The sequence below is a fragment of the Zingiber officinale genome, chromosome 10B (assembly GCF_018446385.1).
Source record: "Zingiber officinale cultivar Zhangliang chromosome 10B, Zo_v1.1, whole genome shotgun sequence".
Taxonomy (NCBI): domain Eukaryota; kingdom Viridiplantae; phylum Streptophyta; class Magnoliopsida; order Zingiberales; family Zingiberaceae; genus Zingiber; species Zingiber officinale.
In genome coordinates this window covers 1,877,413-1,896,340 of record NC_056005.1, presented here as the reverse complement: position 1 = coordinate 1,896,340, position 18,928 = coordinate 1,877,413, and the positions used below count along the sequence as shown (strand labels likewise).

The 18,928-nt window shown below is 39.2% G+C and overlaps 3 protein-coding genes across 4 annotated transcripts; 2 read left to right on the top strand and 1 right to left on the bottom strand.

Annotated features, from left to right (window-relative positions):
- Positions 1-1,499: 1,499 nt before the first annotated feature.
- LOC122029680 (BTB/POZ domain-containing protein At1g30440-like) lies at positions 1,500-5,217 on the top strand. Of its 2 annotated transcripts, none has more exons than XM_042588770.1 (5): positions 1,500-1,930; positions 2,035-2,365; positions 3,018-3,087; positions 3,193-4,392; positions 4,481-5,217. In XM_042588770.1, the coding sequence occupies exons 2-5, from the start codon at positions 2,301-2,303 to the stop codon at positions 5,006-5,008; spliced, it is 1,863 nt and encodes a 620-aa protein (XP_042444704.1). In that variant the 5' UTR covers positions 1,500-1,930; positions 2,035-2,300; the 3' UTR covers positions 5,009-5,217. The 2 variants fall into 2 exon arrangements, with proteins under 2 accessions (XP_042444704.1, XP_042444703.1); XM_042588769.1 differs by having other exon boundaries at positions 2,014-2,365.
- A 1,225-nt stretch (positions 5,218-6,442) lies between these two features.
- On the top strand, positions 6,443-13,920 carry LOC122029433. Its single transcript, XM_042588415.1, has 10 exons — positions 6,443-7,366; positions 9,641-9,770; positions 9,856-10,343; positions 10,443-10,529; positions 10,601-10,699; positions 11,193-11,300; positions 11,397-11,462; positions 12,548-12,619; positions 13,218-13,268; positions 13,345-13,920. Exons 1-10 carry the CDS (start codon positions 7,046-7,048, stop codon positions 13,414-13,416), a joined length of 1,494 nt encoding a protein of 497 aa, XP_042444349.1. The 5' UTR covers positions 6,443-7,045; the 3' UTR covers positions 13,417-13,920.
- A 2,213-nt stretch (positions 13,921-16,133) lies between these two features.
- On the bottom strand, positions 16,134-18,574 carry LOC122030267 (NAC domain-containing protein 21/22-like). The gene is made up of 3 exons (XM_042589445.1): positions 18,267-18,574; positions 17,088-17,365; positions 16,134-16,759 (listed from the first exon to the last, which is right to left on the bottom strand). Exons 1-3 carry the CDS (start codon positions 18,433-18,435, stop codon positions 16,286-16,288), a joined length of 921 nt encoding a protein of 306 aa, XP_042445379.1. The 5' UTR covers positions 18,436-18,574; the 3' UTR covers positions 16,134-16,285.
- Positions 18,575-18,928: the final 354 nt, after the last annotated feature.

Here is an 18,928-nt window from a genome sequence, read left to right as displayed (position 1 = left end):
GTGAAAGTAAAAACAATCTGATTTTGTCCAAGACTTCCATGAATTCTCAAATTAAAGGCACACTCAATTGTAAAGTTTTACAAGGCAGTATCAGCAATGGGACCTGTCGCCGAGGAGAAATATGAAGCCACTATTGATCTGCATGGTATCAGCAATGACCCTCGAGTGGGAAGATGGAGGGCAATAAATAAGGTAAATCACCTTCAGTATTTGATTTTATTTATATGCTATACTACAATTACAAAGGAGCATTCAGCAAGGATTGAGAAAAGGTCCATGATATTACACATGTTGTCTGATTTATATTAGGACGAAAAACTCCGTATAGTAGGATAATTGAGGAACAAGAATTACGAGGACTATATATCTCTTAAAGGATTAATTGATTGTCTATAAATTTGATTCGATTTAATGAATCTTGGTTTTGATGTAAAAACTAGGATTTAAAAAATTGATTCGAAATTTTGATTTATTTGATCTATTTAATTTAATTAAATAAAAAATTTTAAATTTAAATCCGAATTAATCTAATTAATTATTTTTTTTAAAAAAAAATTAGATATACCGAATTGAATTTTAAAATCCCATTTGAATAAGAATAAACATTAATGGAATCTCTTGCAATGCAAGCAAGCTCAAATTACGATAAATTCCTTTATTTTAGTTGAACAGCCGAAGTCCACCGCAAGTCGTTTGTAGTTGTATCCGATGTGTTTTGGAATTCTCGACCGTAGGCTACAAGGCAAGCAACACACCGTCAATTAGATTCCCAAAGCGTTGACTAATCTTTTATTATCACTCTCCTATCTTAATCAAATGCAAGTCTTATGGTGCTGTATCCTTGTAATCGTCTACTGATATTTGATATTACGTCGATATTAAATAATTTTCTAAAGTATTAACAATTTTTTTAACAAAAAAAATCGTTCATTGTGTTAAAATAAAAAATAAAAAATAAAATTAATTGCGACACATTTATATTTTATTGTTTATGATGGCTGATCAGTACAACAGTAATTATTCTCGTATACAACACTTTCATACAGCTCCTTATTTGTCCCATTTAAGTCTTGGACTCCCATTAATACAATATCAAAATCAGCAAACAGTTGCACAGTCGCACATTGACCACCTCAGAAACTCGTTGAGGAAGCTAAGCGAGATTCGAACTCGACATGCGACAAATCCCTCAACCACATGGTGTTGACTTCGTATTAAATTCCCCAGTGGATTTACGTCCACCACCAAACCAAAGCACAGTGCCTCAGCTCTTCACATGCAAGCATTAGCTGTGCGCATTACTACATCCAGTTCCTCCTGCCAACTAAAATTGAAGGGTTAGCAATCAACGGACACACTATGGAGGGGAGTAGTTGGGCTGCACTTTACTGCTTCCATTTTCATGTTAGGCTGACAGGGGTAGAGAGAGATTACTGAAACAGAAGCTCAGAAATAGTGCCAGGTAGGGAATCTCTCTGCCGAGCATTGAATGCTGCTAATTACTCGGAGTAATCGAGCTCGGAGAGAGAAGGGACGCTGCTTTTGATGCAATTTTGAAAGATCCGTCCAGGGAGCACTGTTTCTTGAGCTTTCCTGTTAAAAACTTTTGTGGTTTTTTGAGCTTGGACAGATGGGCGATGCGTGGGCTGGTCCCCTACAGCTCGACACTACACAATGCAATTTGGAAGTTGGTGGAGAGGAGGCCTCGGCCTGCGCCTGCGGGGAGGTAAAAAGACAGAATAGAAACTGCCCTTTTGGAGCGGAGCGAGAACTCCCCCCTTCTTCTTCTTCTCTCCTGCAATCTATGCTGGTTTTGTTGAGAACTTTCCGGAGTGGGTTACCTTCCGAGGATTCGATGCTTTCGGGAGATTGCTGAGGGGGCCAATTCGGCCTAAAGCTCGGATCTTTACTAACTAAGGCAACGTCTCTGGTAAGTAAATGTTGGTTCTTGTTCTTGTGTCGTAGATTTCTTCGCATTTGAGGTTTTGGTGGGGGTTGTGGAACTATTTGCAGTATGTTCGTTGCTGTGATCAGCTGGTGGATTAGGTCTAGGGCTTGTGGGATTCGTGGCGGACAATAAGCGCCGGCTTGTGCGTTCTCGCATCATCTGTGGGTTTGCTGCTGGTTCCTTTTCTTCATTTGTGGGGTTAGGTTCTTGTGAGTCTTGATCGGAGCTCGTAGAGAACAGGAAAGAGGTTTAAGGCCTGTACTTTGAGCCTACAAGGTGTTTGACTGCGATTTTCAGAGTGATCACTGGTTCTTGCCAAGATCTTTGCTGCGTTCAGTTTAATTTAGGCTTGATGACGATGGCTTGCAAAAAGTTAGGATCAAAAGCTGATCCCTTTCGACGACAAGGGCAAGCCTGGTAAGCTGCACTGTTTTTCGCTTGTGCATATGGATTTTTCTTATTCTCATCTTCCTTCGAAATGATGTTCTGCCAAATATTTCCTTGATCAGTCAAACAGATCACAAGGGATCAAAATAGTTATCTTAGTTTCTCAATTTACTTCACTTTGGCTTAGGATCAGAATGCGTTGTGAAAGTTGTTCTATGCAGTCGTTTCCTAGTTTGAAGCTTCTGTTTTCTCTTCGTAATGCTGTTGATTGAGGACTCTGATTTCTTACAGTCAACTTGTTATCTTGTAAATCAGAAACATTAACTCAGGTGACATGTATTATTAGGGACATGAAGAAAAAACAAAATTGAAGCTGAAACGTCTGCTAGGATCAACTCTAATAATTGTGATTAAGTTGAATGGAGTCTTTTTTCTTTGCTCACAGAGATAAGTAGCTAAGAAGAAAAGCTAGAAAAAAACTAGCTTTGGACAGTTTATGCACATAATTTCCACACAAAATTATGAACATGATCTCGCCTGAAAACGTCACATGGTCAAAGAGTGTATAATCCAATGTTCATTTTTAGAGGATCTTTACTAATTTGGAAGTTGACATCTTCTCCAATTATTCTGATAATTGAAACAGCATCTCAACACAAAACAATTTACTGTCCATTTTCAGGTTCTGCACAACGGGACTTCCAAGTGATGTTATTGTTGAAGTTGAGGAGATGTCCTTCCATCTTCATAAGGTGAGTTCATAAGATGACATTTGGTTAATTTCATGTTTTTTTTTCTGTTTGTTTCAAAAATTTTGTTGTGGCAGCTTTGAGCCCTTTTGTTATTATTTCTTTCAGTTTCCTCTTCTGTCAAAGAGTGGACATATGGAAAAGCTCATCAAGGAGATCTCTGATGAAGAAGAGATTTGTGTGGTGAAGCTACATGATATTCCTGGTGGGGCTAAGGCATTTGAACTAGTAGCAAAGTTCTGTTATGGTGTGAAGTTAGAACTCACTGCCTCAAATGTCATCTACCTTCGTTGTGCGGCCGAACATCTTCAAATGACTGATGAAATAGCAGAAAGCAACTTGATTGCACAGACAGAGATCTTTTTCAACCAAGTGGTTCTTCGTAATTGGACAGATTCGATAAAAGCACTCCAAACATGTGATGATCTTCTTCCTCATGCAGAAAACCTTCAGATCATCAACAGATGCATTGATTCTTTAGCTGTCAAAGCTTACGCAGACCCAAAGCATTATAGCTGGCCTATGATGGAGTATGGCATGATGCAAAGCCCCGGTGGGAGCGTCTTGTGGAACGGTATTAGTACAGGAGTTAGGCCTAGAAATTGTAGTGCTGATTGGTGGTATGAAGACGCGTCCTTGTTGAGGCTTCCTTTGTTTAAGAGGCTGATCTCAGTCATGGGATCTCGAGGAATCAGGCAAGATGTAATAGCAGGCTCAGTAACATTTTATGCGCAAAGGCATCTTCCCGGTATCAGTAGGCGCCACAATCCGGCACCTGTTGTTGCCACAGCTGCGCCAACCGAAGACGAACAGAGACATCTTCTCGAAGAGATTGTGAGTTTGTTGCCCTCAGAAAAGGGCTTGACATCCACAAAAGTATTGTTTGGTCTTCTTCGCACCGCCATGATTCTCCGAGCTAATCGATCATTCATTTCAAACCTGGAAACAAAGATAGGCTTTCAGCTGGATCAAGCCAACCTGGAAGATTTGCTGCTGCCAAACTTTTCATATTCCACTGAGACACTGTACAATGTCGACTGTGTGCTTCGAATACTCGAACACTTCCTAGCTATGGATCAAGTTGCCAATGGGGCATCGCCTAATTCAGTCGACGAAGACCAGTTAATTGGTTCACCTTCAATTGCACCCATTACTGCCGTTGCCAAGCTAATTGATGGCTTTGTAGCTGAGGTCGCATCGGATGTCAACTTGAAGCTGCCAAAGTTCCAAAATTTGGCTGGGGCAGTGCCTGATTATGCAAGACCGCTAGATGATGGACTTTATCGTGCGATCGACATATACTTGAAGGTAATCATTGAAGCTTAGCTATTCATAACAATTTGTTGAATCTATCAGTTGGAGCAATTTCGGTAACTGCCGTGTGATGCTTGTTCAGGCACACCCATGGCTCAATGAAGCTGAAAGGGAACAGCTCTGCCGGCTGATGGACTGCCAGAAACTCTCCTTGGAAGCCTGCACTCACGCGGCACAGAACGAGAGGCTTCCGTTAAGAGTAGTGGTTCAAGTGCTCTTCTTCGAGCAACTTCAACTGAGGACCTCCATTGCCGGTTGCTTGCTCGTCTCCGACAACCTCGACGCATCACGGCCTCTGAGGAGTGGGCTGGTTGGTTCCGGTGAGGCCGGAGGTTGGGTGAGCACTTTGCGGGAAAACCAAGTCTTGAAGGAGGGAATGGACCACATGAGGATGAGGGTGTCGGAGCTCGAAAAGGAGTGCACAAATATGAAGCAGGAGATCGAGAAGCTGAGCAAGGTGAGGAAAGTTTGGGGTGGTGTCCAAAAGAAGCTGGGATTCAGGGTCAAGTCCCAGATGTGCAGTGCTCAACAGGAATCTGTCAGTGACCATCGGAAGAAGATTGAAAAGTCGCCAACAAAGAACACAAAGCACATGACTTTTCACAGATGAGGTTGGGATCCTTAAAAATTTTTCTTTTTCTTTTTCTGGCTGCTGATGATTGATTTCTCTTGTTCTAGTAACTGTAAGTGTGCGGTTTGTATCTCAGTTAGGAAAAAGTCGGTATTAACTTGACATTATTATTAATCACTGAACTCAAAACTGCAAATTGATAAATTTCTGTTAGAGCTGGTTCGAATCAGTTCGGATCTTCTGGATCATGGTTCCGTCCAAAATGATACACTAAATCAGTTATTGAGGTCCGGAGGATATACCGGAGCTTAGAGCTTGGGTTGTTGAGGGTCTAGGCCTTGGAGTTGGCTGTCGATTGCTGAGGGTCGAGGCCTCGGAGTTGGCCGTCGAGTAGGAGCTTGGAGCCTTGGGTCGTCGAATAGGAGTCGGAGCCTTGGGTTGTTGATTGTGCGCTGCTCAGAGCTTCGGAGGACTGAAACCTAAGATGATTGGATTGTATTCAAATGTCGTCGGAGCTTAGGTTATCACGGGAGGGTCATGAGATGTCCTTGACGATTGATTTGGTGTGTCGTTTTGGACGAGTTCGGATGTCCTGGACCACCTACTTGGTCCCCTCTTGGTCCCGTCCAAAACGACACACTAAATCATTCGTCGAGGACATCCTGAGACGACTCAAAAAAAGAAATATGGAACTGTCACATCAGCGGTCCTCCTAGAGTCGGTTTTACGGATATAAAGGGATGTAAATGTAGGTACACAACTGAAAGCGCATAGTTCATCCTGAGACGACTCAAGCTTTGACGACATTTGAACACAACCCAACCATCTTGGTTTCCGTCCTATGAAGCTCCGAGCAGCATGTGGTCGACGATCCAAGGCTCTGACTCCTACTCGACAACGGCCAACTCTGAGGCCCTGTCCTTGACCCTCGATGATGCCATCTCCAAAACTCTACCCTTGACCCTCGACGACTCAAGCTCTAGAATGTCACGATTATTCATTTCGTATGTCGTTTTGGACGGGATCAAGAGGAAATCAGAATAGGCGGTCTAGGAGATCCGAATTGATTTTGGATGGGATCAAAATATAGGCGGTCGAGAAGATCCGAACTGGTTTAGAATATGCCCGATCGTGCTAGCTAAAGAAATTTGCAGAATAGAAAATTATGTTGACGTCTATTTTTTTTGTGTGAAATTGTAATTGCTAGCTCATCCAAGTCTTTTTTATTTATTTGATAGTTCACACTTATAAAAGTAAATTAAAATAATATAATATAAAAAGTATTTTAATAATTTTAATAATTTTAATAATTTTAGAGAGATTGACGCTGGAATGTATTACGTGTCGGTCCCTTACGAATCGCGTCCCTTACTTCTTTTGTACCCATCTCGTACAACGTTGCCAATTGGTGTTCATTTCGCCCCCGTCTACGGTACATTTCTAAGATGATTGTCTCTTCCAGTGCTGTTTGTTCATGGTTGAGTGTGTTGTTCCATACTCCTCTCTCATCGTGTCGCCATTTCAGTTCTTCCACCACACCACAGCTCAGGAAAAAACAACCCTCTCCACGTGTAGCTCATTCTTCAACTAGTTGGCCGCTTTTACACGAGCAGTTGCCGAAGCGGGGTCAAGATAGGGTTCCTCGGATTCCCGTGTCCGATCTTCTCTGTTTCATTTGTTTTTTTGTGAAGGAAGGCCTGGCCTCTTTTTGCTGCTGTAGGCGCCGGCCGGATGGAAGGCGGTGTCTTAGGGTTGTAGTGAATAAGATGGAGAAAGTGGAAAAGGAGGATTATGACCCGTGAGAAATTCTCGTTGTTTCTGGCCGTTTCTGAGAAATGTTGGCGCATGATAGAGAGTGGGCTGGAGGCGAAGGCAATTGAAAAGAGGGATCTGCTCGAATGCTCTAGCTATATTTTCAGAGTGGTTTATTGAGTAAAATCTATCATTTTTTACTTTTAAGAATATGATCGCTTGAGAGTCTTCGTCGTGTTTCTCTGCGGATATGTTCGGATGGTGGAGTTTCGGTTGGGTTTCTTTTGCAAGGTCTATAATTAGAAACAAGCGTTTGTGATTTCCATGGGCAGTGTGGGCTTATTTAAGCGAGGCTGGAAACGGCTCCATCCAAAGAAGCAGGCCTTTACGAGTATCGGAGTTGCTGCTGGCTTCGCCAGAGAGAGGCTCTTGTTTCTATTTGACCGCCACTGGCCGCTGATCTATAGATTGTGCGTGATTGCTGCTAGCTTTCTACTTGGGCTTTTGTCGCAGTGGAGAGAATGTGATGTTGGAGGTGTAAGGTCCGTGTTTACTTTAGGTCCAACAGCTCTATTCGTCATTCTGTGGAGTTTCTTCCTTTGCTTGGCTTCAACGACATCACTAGTTTATGTGCTTCTGAGTCTGGTTTGTTCCTATCAAATTATTTTTTTTCATATGCGAACACATTCCTTATTTGATCTTCTTTTCGACATTAACTTGAAACTGAAATAGAGCTGGGAATATAACATCAATTTGCTTTTATGCCAAAGCTTCATGTTTTGCCTCTCTCTTTATCTTCTCTAGTGCATATGTTGGTTATTATTATTATTTTTTTGTTACATATTGCTGTTCGCTATTAAATTTATTCCAATACTTATGGTTAAATCCATGTTGTCTTGATTGCAAAGAATGATGAATTATTTATGTTCTCAATAGCCCAATGCCCATTTCCTATTAGAAAATGTGTAGCAACATGTGCTAAGCAGTAGGAATTTTTACAATCTAACTATAATTGCATATTAAAGGTGGAATCCGCCACTCCAACGGCCACACACATGCGACTCTACACCATCGGTGAGAAGGTAAATCGGAAAGCTGCAGTTGGCCACTGTGGGGAGGGTATTTTTCTCGGCTTTGCCAAGATTTGACCCCTTGCCCATTGTAGCAATACCTACCCCACAATAGCCAACTCAACCATACCCCCGGGGCAATATAATTGTATATTAAAGTGTGCACATATTGAGTACATGTACGTAGCACTAGTAGATAATATTAATACATAATGCACTTCTCGTAAAAGGATGTTAAAATTTGAAAGTCTATTATGGACCATTCTATAGAAACCAGATGGAGCCATATTTGGATTAATTGTTCTACCTGAATGGGCCATACAAAGACAAGTGGAAGTGATTTTGAAGTATGTGTGTCACAGCAGTATGATTACATTATATTGAAATATTTAATACTTACAAACATATTTTTCCTGTTCATTAGATGGTTTGTTGACGTAAAATTTGAATCTTTCTGTAAAATGTTGCTTTCTCATTGGTGATGTGCCAAACATTTTGCTTTCTATCCTGCACAAATCTTGTAATTCTACTGAATCATTTATTGATTTAGAATGTTTGTTACGAGAAGTCTATCTTTTTCCATTTATATTCCTTGTATATCTATCTTCTTAGTCTGCTATAACTGTTTCCCTTTTGTACTCGTTTGTCCCCCCACTTTTGACTCTTCTCTTGTTCTCTCTAATCCACATCTTGATTAACTTTGAATTCCTGTATTAAGAATGTTGAAAATTAATCAATTGTCATCGCCACGAAGCCATGCTACTACCAATTATTTTGGATTGGTTGCATGAATCTTATAACTCTCTTGAACTCTATGTAAGGTTATATTGCAAGGTCCTTTAAATCACTTTCATTTGTATTAACTTGAGGTTTCTTTTCTCTCTTTCTACACCTTGCAACTCTAACTCTAAATTTATTCAACTTGTCTACCTATAGAATCTACTGGTCATCTTATATTGTAATAATCTTTTTTCTATCATTTAATCAACGTATTGGAGCTACACCTAATTGCTCTTGGTAATAATTTTTTATTTTATCTTTTTTTTTTGATAATCTTAAACATCAGTCTTAGGATTCTCCTCTTTGCTATAATACTTTTTCTTTCAAAATAAAGTTCAATTTTGATTTGTCTATAATTGATCATAAGTTGTTATCAGATGGTGTTTATGTTTTATCTGATTTACACTTTCCATGCATGTATTGTGATTTCTGTCAAAGATGCATCATTTTTGTTTTAGAATGCATGAGCTGCTGTAGCAGGCTGCCCTCACTATCTTTTTTTTGGCTTTTAAACATTATAAGTGATTTTTTTTTCTTTTAAATGTGTGTAGCCGACTCCACCTGGTAGGATAAGGCTTGGTTGTTGTTTGTTTCTTTTAAATGTGTGTGTTTGTTCTACTAGACATTCTCCTAGGTTCCTTTTCAACTCCATAAACATAGTTGAACTTTTTTATTTTTTACCTCACATTGGTTGACAATGTATTCCATTTCATGCATTGATGTGATTTATTGAGATTTTTGGGCTTTATATATTTCACTCTTATTGGTTTGATTGTATCATTCCTCTTATCTACTGGTGATTCTTTGTTACTTTTTGGTATTAGTGTTGGAACTGGTGCTGGGGTAAGGCTCTTTAGGGGTCAATTAACCCCAATATACTTTAGAACAATACATACTACACATGCAATAATATATGTTATTAAGTGACTTTTAAGATTCTTGATGATTGTAAAACTATTTGAATAATTTTTCTTGATAATTACCTTTACACATTTCATTATTTGTATTTTGCATTTTTATTGTGTTTCATTACCCTCATCTTAACTGGCTCTGCCACTGGTTGTTCCAGGGTGCTGCTTTAGTGGCCGTTAACTATTTGGGCTTTACACCTGGACTTTTTATTGTTGGGCATTATGGAGTTTTGATCATTTGGATCTACGGATACTTTTGGATGATGACAATTCTATTAATAACTGCAGGTATGCAAACACATTTTCATAATAAATCAGTACTGACTTTCTTGTACTTTTCCAGTGAGTAGATATTTTATTCTGATGTGGACAGGTTATATGTTCTCGCTCAATCGTGCTTACTTCTTAATCTTTCTGGCAACTGCATATTCCATTTATTCTGTCTATATGCGGGTGGGACTACTAGGAGTTTTCCTGTCGATGAATCTTTCGTTCATCTCTAATTATATTTTAAATAAGATGCACCAAAGATACAACTATACTGATGAAAGCATACATGTGGAAGTGCAAAAGGATTCAGAACCAGTCATGGAAGACTTTTCTGTTGACACTGAATATTCTCCTCCAATAACAGAACCTGAACATGTGGAGTGTTCTAAATCAGCTTGCACTGCACCCGAGGTATCAAGTATTACAAATACTAACAAGGATGCTTCCCCTAGTAAGGTTGTTGTAGTCGAACCATCTGCATTGGTTGAGATGAGAAGGATAATGAGCTGTTCAAACCATTATGAAGTTCTGGGTTTTCTCAGGAACTCAAATATTGACCCTAAGATACTAAAGAAGGAATACCGTAAAAAGGTGTGCAATTTGAATCCTTATTCACAGGTGTTTCTTAAATTAAAGAATAATCTTAGACCTACAGAACATTATAAGTTAGGTTGTATGAATTGATTCTAGGTCTTGCTTGTGCACCCTGACAAAAATCTGGGGACGGGAAGTTCACTAGCATGTGAATCCTTTGACAAGCTGAAGTTCTCATATGAGGTAAATTACATATAAAGTGGTTTAGAGGGCAATGATACAATACTATGCAACTCATGATCAATACATTTCAGGTTCTGTCAGATTTAACTAAGAAGAAATACTATGATGAACAATTGAGGAAGGAAGAACCTGGTAGAGTGTATCAGAGGTCCTCCACTGCATCTCAGAAGGTATTATTTATAAGATGAATGATGTAGGACTGTATCTATGATCATTATTTTAATTTTAGCATATGTTGCAAAACATGACTATCTATAACTAAATTAGTCATGCAAGTATCTCTACATGTTTCTATATTCTTGCATGCCATGTAAGAGACAATATGCAATAAAGAATGCAATTTTCTTTTTTTTTATAGACTTTTAGTAGCTTAATATGGTAATATTTCATCATGGAGTTTACACTTCTTTCAAATTGTTGTCATGTAATTAAGAGTGCATTTGTATGTGTTTAGGCATTGATTTTCCATTGCCTGATATTTGATGGTTATAACACTAAATATGGATGTTGTAACAGATGGACTCATGATATTGTGTCCTTTTTATGGTCTGATTTGGCTGGTGTAATATATTTGACAATTCTCACTTCGGCATGTTGGATGAGTAATTTTATTTTCTGGGATTTGAAGAACTGATGAAGCCATGCAATTGTGTTATACCATAGGTTGAATTCTGTTCAAAAGAATCCAGGCGCATTGAGTGCACCAAGTGTGGAAATTCTCATACATGGATATGCACTAATCGAAATAAAGCCAGGGCAAGGTGGTGTCAGGTGAAAGCTAATCAAGATTTTAATGTTATAATCCCCAGGTCATGTGCTAAGACTTTGCTATTTTTGGTGCTTGACTGTGGTCTCCTTCTATATTAGGATTGCCTCCAGTATCATCGAGCCAAAGATGGAGATGGGTGGGTGGAAACTCGGCACTCGACAATTGTAAGATCACCTTGGAAGATATGTTTTACATGTTTATGCATTGTAAAAGCTTCCAACAACCATTTTTTTTTCTGCTTCATCTCACTTGTGAATTTTCTATTGTTCCTGGAACCTTCTTAGGCATTATCATAATTGTAATTGTTTTTCTGAAAAGTGGATAATTAAATACTTGGAGGTGGACTACTTAGCCAAAATTACAGCATGTAAGCCTACTCAGAGTGGGACTGGAATTAATCTTGACACTGTGAATTAGGATGCAACTTTGGAAGTCTTTAAAATAAGTAAGCAGAGAAGGATCATGCGGAGGTCCATGTTCCATTGAAGTGGGGAAGATAAGATACATGCAGTCCAAAAGTTAGCAACTAAGTTTTAAGCATTGTGATAGGAAGGCGAAAATCTGTGCAGATTGGCTTGCAAGGGAGGGTTCTAGACACCAATCTTTGAACTATGTTTCCATTGAGTCACAGAAACTAAATTGGAGGACTCCTTTTTTGTGATTTTTGATTGATGAGTGTATCACTCGTTTGGGTCATCCTTGTTTAACAGAATTAATAAATACATGCAGAGAGATAAACTTCAGGAAATATCCTCTTTGAAAATTGACTCCATAGTTTTGTATGGCCTAAGAGACACTTTCATAGTGCATATTGTGTACGTTCTCGTAAAACTACAAACATTGCTTGGAATCCTTCATCTTGTAATTTTCTGAATAACATATGGAACTCTTATCTTAACAGCATGTTTTTTTTTGCACAAGTGGACACCATGAATTGTTGAGCTGGTGTAGTCTGTAAATTTGCTGGGAAAAATAGCCCTTTGTACCATAAAGCAACAGTTTTACAACCATTCCTGTTGTTTCCTGTATCTTTTAGGAGTTTACTTGGATAAAAAGATAGGAGGGGAAAGGAGAGGGGCAGGGAAAGCAAAACGATCAGAGTTATTCATGCTGTGTGCAATATTTGTGATCCTTTTTCTTTCCATCCCCTGCCCTTCTATCTTTTCATACAAGCATACTCAGTCGTAGTGAAAATTTCCCCTGAATTTCCTCATTGCACTAAATTTTATTTTATTTTTTTCTTTCTCAGATGGAAATACCACGAGCCTATGTATGTGCAGAGAGCAGGATATTTGATGTGTCGCATTGGGCAATTTGTCAGGTAAGCATTTGTGTTTGATTACTTTGTTGCATTACAGAAACATTTATAAGACGGACTTATATTACATATGATAGATTTTGTTAACTCTGGAGTAGTCGCCAAGATTTAGATTTCTTCTTTTAGTTTTGCATCCATTATATATACCTTCAAGTTGGTTTTAGTTTAAATTCTTGAAATAGAGAAACTTTTTTCTTCTCAGGATTATAAAACAATGGAGAGGGTAACTCAACATAATATGATGATTTGTTAATTAAAAATAACAAACGAAGTTGCGTGATTTGTTATTGCTTTTCTAAGTCAGGAACTGCTGGCCTAATCATGATATTTGTTCTTATGAGGAAAGGGAAATATTATATGTAATGTGTGTAGGAGCAAAACATTCATTTGGCGAAGGTGGGTTTGGAGCCTAGAACCTTAGCCAAAACTTTCAAGGCCTTTACATATTTTGGCATTAGACACCTTCTAACCTATTTCCAAAATGTCATCTTCTATTTTTATTGCTACGACCATCTTCAAACATAATTTAAATAATTCACAATGCAATTATAATCAATTTCCAGTCATTTTCATCTAACTCCATACAATCTGATATATGCAGGGAATTTCTTGCAAGCCTAATATTCACGGACCAACCTTTCATGTGAACAAGGTTAGTTTGGATAGGACACAGCTGCGATCTAATCCTTCTAGATATCCATGGGGATTATATGCTGAGATGATTACAGAGGACTGAGTTTGAGCTGTGGCTCCAGAAAGCTTTAGCATCTGGCATCTTCTCTGAAAGTCCAAAGCTGTAGAAAGTACTGGCCATTTAAGATCAACCAGAAAGGCATAAAACCATGGTGAAAATCACCATAAACGGATATGATGAAGCCTAAAGAGGTAAAGTTTAGTTGAAGAACTGGCTTGTGTTTTTTGCGGACTGACAATCGGCTGTGGAAGAGCTTGATGGCATTTAAAATTTCACCTTTTCATCAAGTCATGGCGTAGGCTTCTTCATGTTTACTGATCTTTTAATCTCTTGGTGATGGAACCTAAATCTGAAGAAAGATAAAAGCGATAAGTTCAGCAGATGCTTGCTTACAAGTGATGAATAGAAGGAAAAGATTGTGGGGAAAATAAGGAAAATACTAAGTGGATCATTTGTGAATAGTTATAACCACAAGGTAGGCTAAGCAGTATCTTCTCATATGTTATACTCTATAAACGGCTCAAAAGTATAGCTATTCCACAGCTACGAAAACTTGTAAAGCAAGAGTACTGTCAATTGAATTAATCACAAGGAAAGTGCTTTGGTAGTCTCTTCTTGCAACAGAGATTTAATCCATGTTCATTTTGACAATCTTCCTGTCTTTAAAAACTAATTTAAGAGTAGTGAGTGCAGTATGTGGTGGTTTTGCTTTAGCCTTTAGCCGAGCCCCAAAATTTTCAGCTGCATGCGTGACTATAATAATCTGATTGGAAGAGGAGCTGCTACAACCGGTCTCAAGAGTTCCTTTCATTGACAGAAGACCAAGATTAGGAAAGATGGGCCTTTAGCCTTTCATTTCATTGCTTCCCACTTGTTCTTTTCCTAATCATTCTTCTCCTTTTCTCCTCAATTTGCCAGATTTTCAAACTGCAATAAGGAGGCAAAAGTTGTAATTTGTGCACGAATACTATGAGCTTTGTTTCGAAGAAAATCCTTCACCAGATGATTCTGAGACGTGGTTTTTCAGAGCTCGTGAAAAAAAGTCTTGCCAGACTTACCAAGAAGGGCTTCAAAAGTTGAAATCTTCTGCAGTGCTCATGGCTTGATACTCCATAGAAAATGCATGAGTGGGTTAATCAATAAATGCCAGAATGTCATTTAAAAGCCCCTGACGAATGTTGAAAATTGACAGACTTATCAATATACGCCAGTTCTTATTTCAGAATAAAAGGTTGCAATCAATCTGAATCATAAAGGTGTTATCTTCTAATGCCTTTTGTATGGATCATGCCTGTTCTTATTTCATTGGCTCGTAGTTTTGTCAGGCATCATTACAGATATTTCGTGGGCGTTGCGAATACTTTGAACTTTTCGTAAACTGCTGGTCCTCTTAATTTCTTTTGTCATATCAAAAGCCAATTAAAAATCCCCATGCTCGCCTATTTCACACCACCTCTGTTATGATTTCTTTATTGTTATTATTTCACCTCTTTCTGATTTATATAATGGAACAGGTTAAGATGGCCCCAGGCGAGGCAGATTGATACTTGTTTGGAATATACATCAAATCGTCATCCGTGAGCTATCGTTTTGAACAGGCTCTTGAAAAGATTACGGTTCGGCCAATCTGTGAGATTTGTCCGTATCAGAGCTACAGGCCAAATCTCCAATAAATCAATACATTTCTTCATTCTGAAGTTTCTCTAAAGAGGAATGATTTCAACGATGGGTTGTTGAGCAGGTGACGCTAGCAACAATTGCACAGCTTAAAGTTCGGCAGGAATGCAGCTTGCAAGCAAGGGTGGATCAGCTTCATCGTATATTTGATTGAATATGCAACGAGAAATGTGCTGTGATGTTCTATGATCGATGATTTTTAGAATGGTTTAGCATCGTGTCCAATCTCATATTCATGAAACTGTGGAGCTGTTCTTGAGAGGTTGGCCTCCAGTTGCTTTCGGTAATCTGAGTTGATAAAAATGTGATGCAAGTAAAGATTCATTTGTTGCTGACTGCATAAAACTAGCATATAGCAACAACTATACACAGACAAACAGATCACTGAAGAATATAATGGGGATCTTTTTTAATCTGTAAATCAATTTGCACTGCGAAAGATGGCATCAACAGGACAGAAGATTTTGTTGGAAAAACTTTTAAATCAGGAACAAGTTGTTTCATGATGTCATGAAATTCAGTCTTGAATCAGAAACAAGATTTAAAATTCTTTAGATAATATGTCAAAGACTGCAATTCCTTGTTAGAGAAACTGTAAATTGCATTTAGGCCTGCAGTTGACTATGGTTTAATAATAAGAAGTTGGGTGCCCGTGACAGACACCAATTTATGAGATCTTCTGGTCCTTTGAAATAATTACGAGAATATTTAAAATTAAATTCTCTCCTTTCGTAGTACAGTTAAATATAAGATCATAATCATGGTGTGATCCTATCACTTTCTTTACTTAATCACCATTATTATTTTGTCAAATGTAAATAGTGCTTCTTTTCCCTCTTAATAAATAAGTGATGTGCTGGTGCCAAAGCAGAGAACCTGGAGATAAAAAAGAGGAAGACCTGAATCACGAAAATGATATTTTCATTTCTTTTTATTGAAAAAAAAACATCAAAATTCAAACCAATTCCAAATTTTCTTCCATAATTTTAGGCTCAAGTTCTTTTATTTTATGTGCTGAATTTCACATGGTCAGTGTAATTAAGCAAATTACATAAGCTTTCTTCTTCACTAGTAGTCTATATCTTATCCCATTAGCCGTCAACCTCACTCTCCTGTATACCTTCAGATTTCCCACTCTCCTCAGACTTATCCACCATAACACATCATCTCATTATAGAAAGTAGGAATATAAAACAGTTTCAATCTCATCACACTATAAATATATGGACAAGTTTTAGTGAGTGTATGTAAATAGAAGACGTCATTTTCTACTAATTGCACTGCAACCTTATCATATCTCAAAAAGGGATCCAAGCTGTAGGCAGACCACCCTGTGCTGAGTAACTCCCCAAACAGTCTTCAACTACTAAATTCTGCACCATCCTTTGCTTCGAGCCACCACCTTCCAGCTTGCTCAATACTGATTTCATGAGCTTCCTGTCAGCAGCGAGCTGGTTGGGTCCAGAGCCCAAGTTAGGCAGGTCAGCTATTTGAGGAAAGCATCTTGGTAGGGAGATGGCCCTTTCGGATGATGGCAGGTGTGGGGTTATGGTTGGGACCTGAGGTGCGTGGCTTGGAGCTATTCTGGAGAAGCAGGGCACCTGCCCAAACCCTTCCAAGTTGAGTGAGGTTTGGTCAGTGGAGTTGTAGTTGTCGAGGAGAGGTGGGAGGAGCATCGGGCCGCCTGAATCGTCTTGGCTCAATATCTCCATGCTTGCCTTGCCGGAGACCTCTCTTCCCTTGTAGAACACTCTGCACAGCACCCAATCTTCCTGCTCGCATAAGAAACGCAAGTGTCGTAATCGATATGATGAAAGGATAATAACTGATCGAAGAAAGCGTGTTCAGAATTCATTACTATGTTTGGTAGTTGAGCGATTAAGATGATTGCCTACAATCAAGATATTCATGCATGAAGAGATTAGCTAGCAACTTGTTTTATTCTAAACCTCAATCAGTGGCGCAACAATAATCTATAGATTCTAGTCGATATCTTATTCAAGTACTTAATTTAATCTGGTGTGCACATGCATTCTGATTGTGACTGCTTAATAATTGTGCAAATGCTAGAGAGAGAGGGGAGAGAGATGAAGATGTAACCTTGAAGGGCAACATCTTTTGGGTTGCAGAAGCAGAATCCTCCATGCGATATTCATGCATGACCCAATCAGTCTTCCTTCCCTTGGGAGCTCTTCCTTGATAGAAAACCAAAGTCTTCCTCATCCCGACCAGCACGCCCTTCCGGGCCACCGATCTATCCTTTCCGGTGGCCTTCCAGTAGCCTGACACAGTTGCCCGGTTCTTTCTCTGCCCGGTTGCGTACTTCCGATCTCGAAGGCTGAAGAAGTACCACTCCTTGCCCCCCACACATGCAGTACCTGGATCCAACTCATCAAAATTCGACATTCTCACACACACACACACACACACAAATCAAGAATAGGAATTCAAATGAAGCTAAAATTTGTATCGAGCACTAGTTCATGGCGACGTGGGACAAGCACTAGTTCATGGCGTTTTCAGCATCAGCAATGGACCTAACTCCATGATGGAGATTGCTTGCAGCGCTGTCGCACCCTGGTGCATTATCACAAGCAAGTCTCGACCAGTGAGAGTCTAACCGCGAAAGGAAAGATGTCAGCGTCGACGCCTCACTTGTACATTAGCCAGCCGGATCAGCACTAAGAGATCAGAGACCTTGTTGGTCCCTGGGCGAAACTACCACGTGTGTGGTTCTTAGTGGATCCATGAACAGAGACATAACTCTGGATCAGTCGAGACGTGATGTTAGAATATCCATCAACATCTTTAGAAAGTCTTCTTTGAGTTGGAAACCAATATTTTATAAAAGTAAAAAAGAAAGAAAGAGGGAAAAAAAAACTTTAGGTGAAGGTATATGCATTCTAAAGGATATTTTCTTTTCTGAAAAGTTCGTAGATGGACAAGAAAGAAAAGAATAAAAGTGGCAACCACAACAAAAATTGTGGTCGACTTCAATCATGAAGGAATAAAACAACTCGAGGAGATCGAAAGGTGCTGGAAAGTTTGGTACTTGAACAATTTCCATTGCCTGGAAAGTTAATCAAGATAAACATAGAAAGGGAATTTTTAATTTTTTTTTTTTTCCTCCTCTGGAAAAGAACATGAACAAGTTCGCAGCTGTGAGAGATTGCATAACCGACCGTAACAATTCTATCAGATCTAAATAAACGAGAATAAATAGTGACAGAAAGCTATTCAATTCGTGATCTGAAAAAGAAGAAAGATTAGAAGCCTGACCAGGGAGATCCCATGGCTCGCACTTATTGGGATCCACGTCCACCATCATAGAACAGCCATGGTTCCCGGCGAGCTTCACTGCAAGGTAGTCGCAGATGAGCTCGTCATCCCTCGGGTGGAACCTGAACCCTGGAGGCAGCTCTGCCTCCACCATGCTCAAGACGCTCATGTTGGGTTTGATGAGAGGGAAAAACACAGTGGGAACGATAGAGTTTATATAAAAACTAGGAGGATTAGGTGTTGCATCAATAGAGAAGCCGAGTCAACCTTCAAAGAGAATAATAGATAGCATGGGGATAGTCCACAGCCACATCTTTAGGATCACTTTAAAGCACCTAGACTCATCCTTCACACGTACGTGGCATGGCCAAATTGGCGTGGACTTACTCTGACACACTTGGCATTGTGGACTTACCTGACATCGCCTTCCAATCTCCACCACACCCCTGCAATGTGGGCGAGAGACGATGACATGCATGGCAGGCAGTTCCTTACAAATCGACTTTGGCTTGCTAGATGAACTTCTTCAGTTTGTGGTAATCACTGTTGAGTTTTGTATTTAATTCAATGTATTTTTTTTGATTTTAGTTGTTATGGTAATACGTATATGAATACATTTAGTTTCACATTGCTAAATTAAGAAGGTTGGAAGACTTTATATA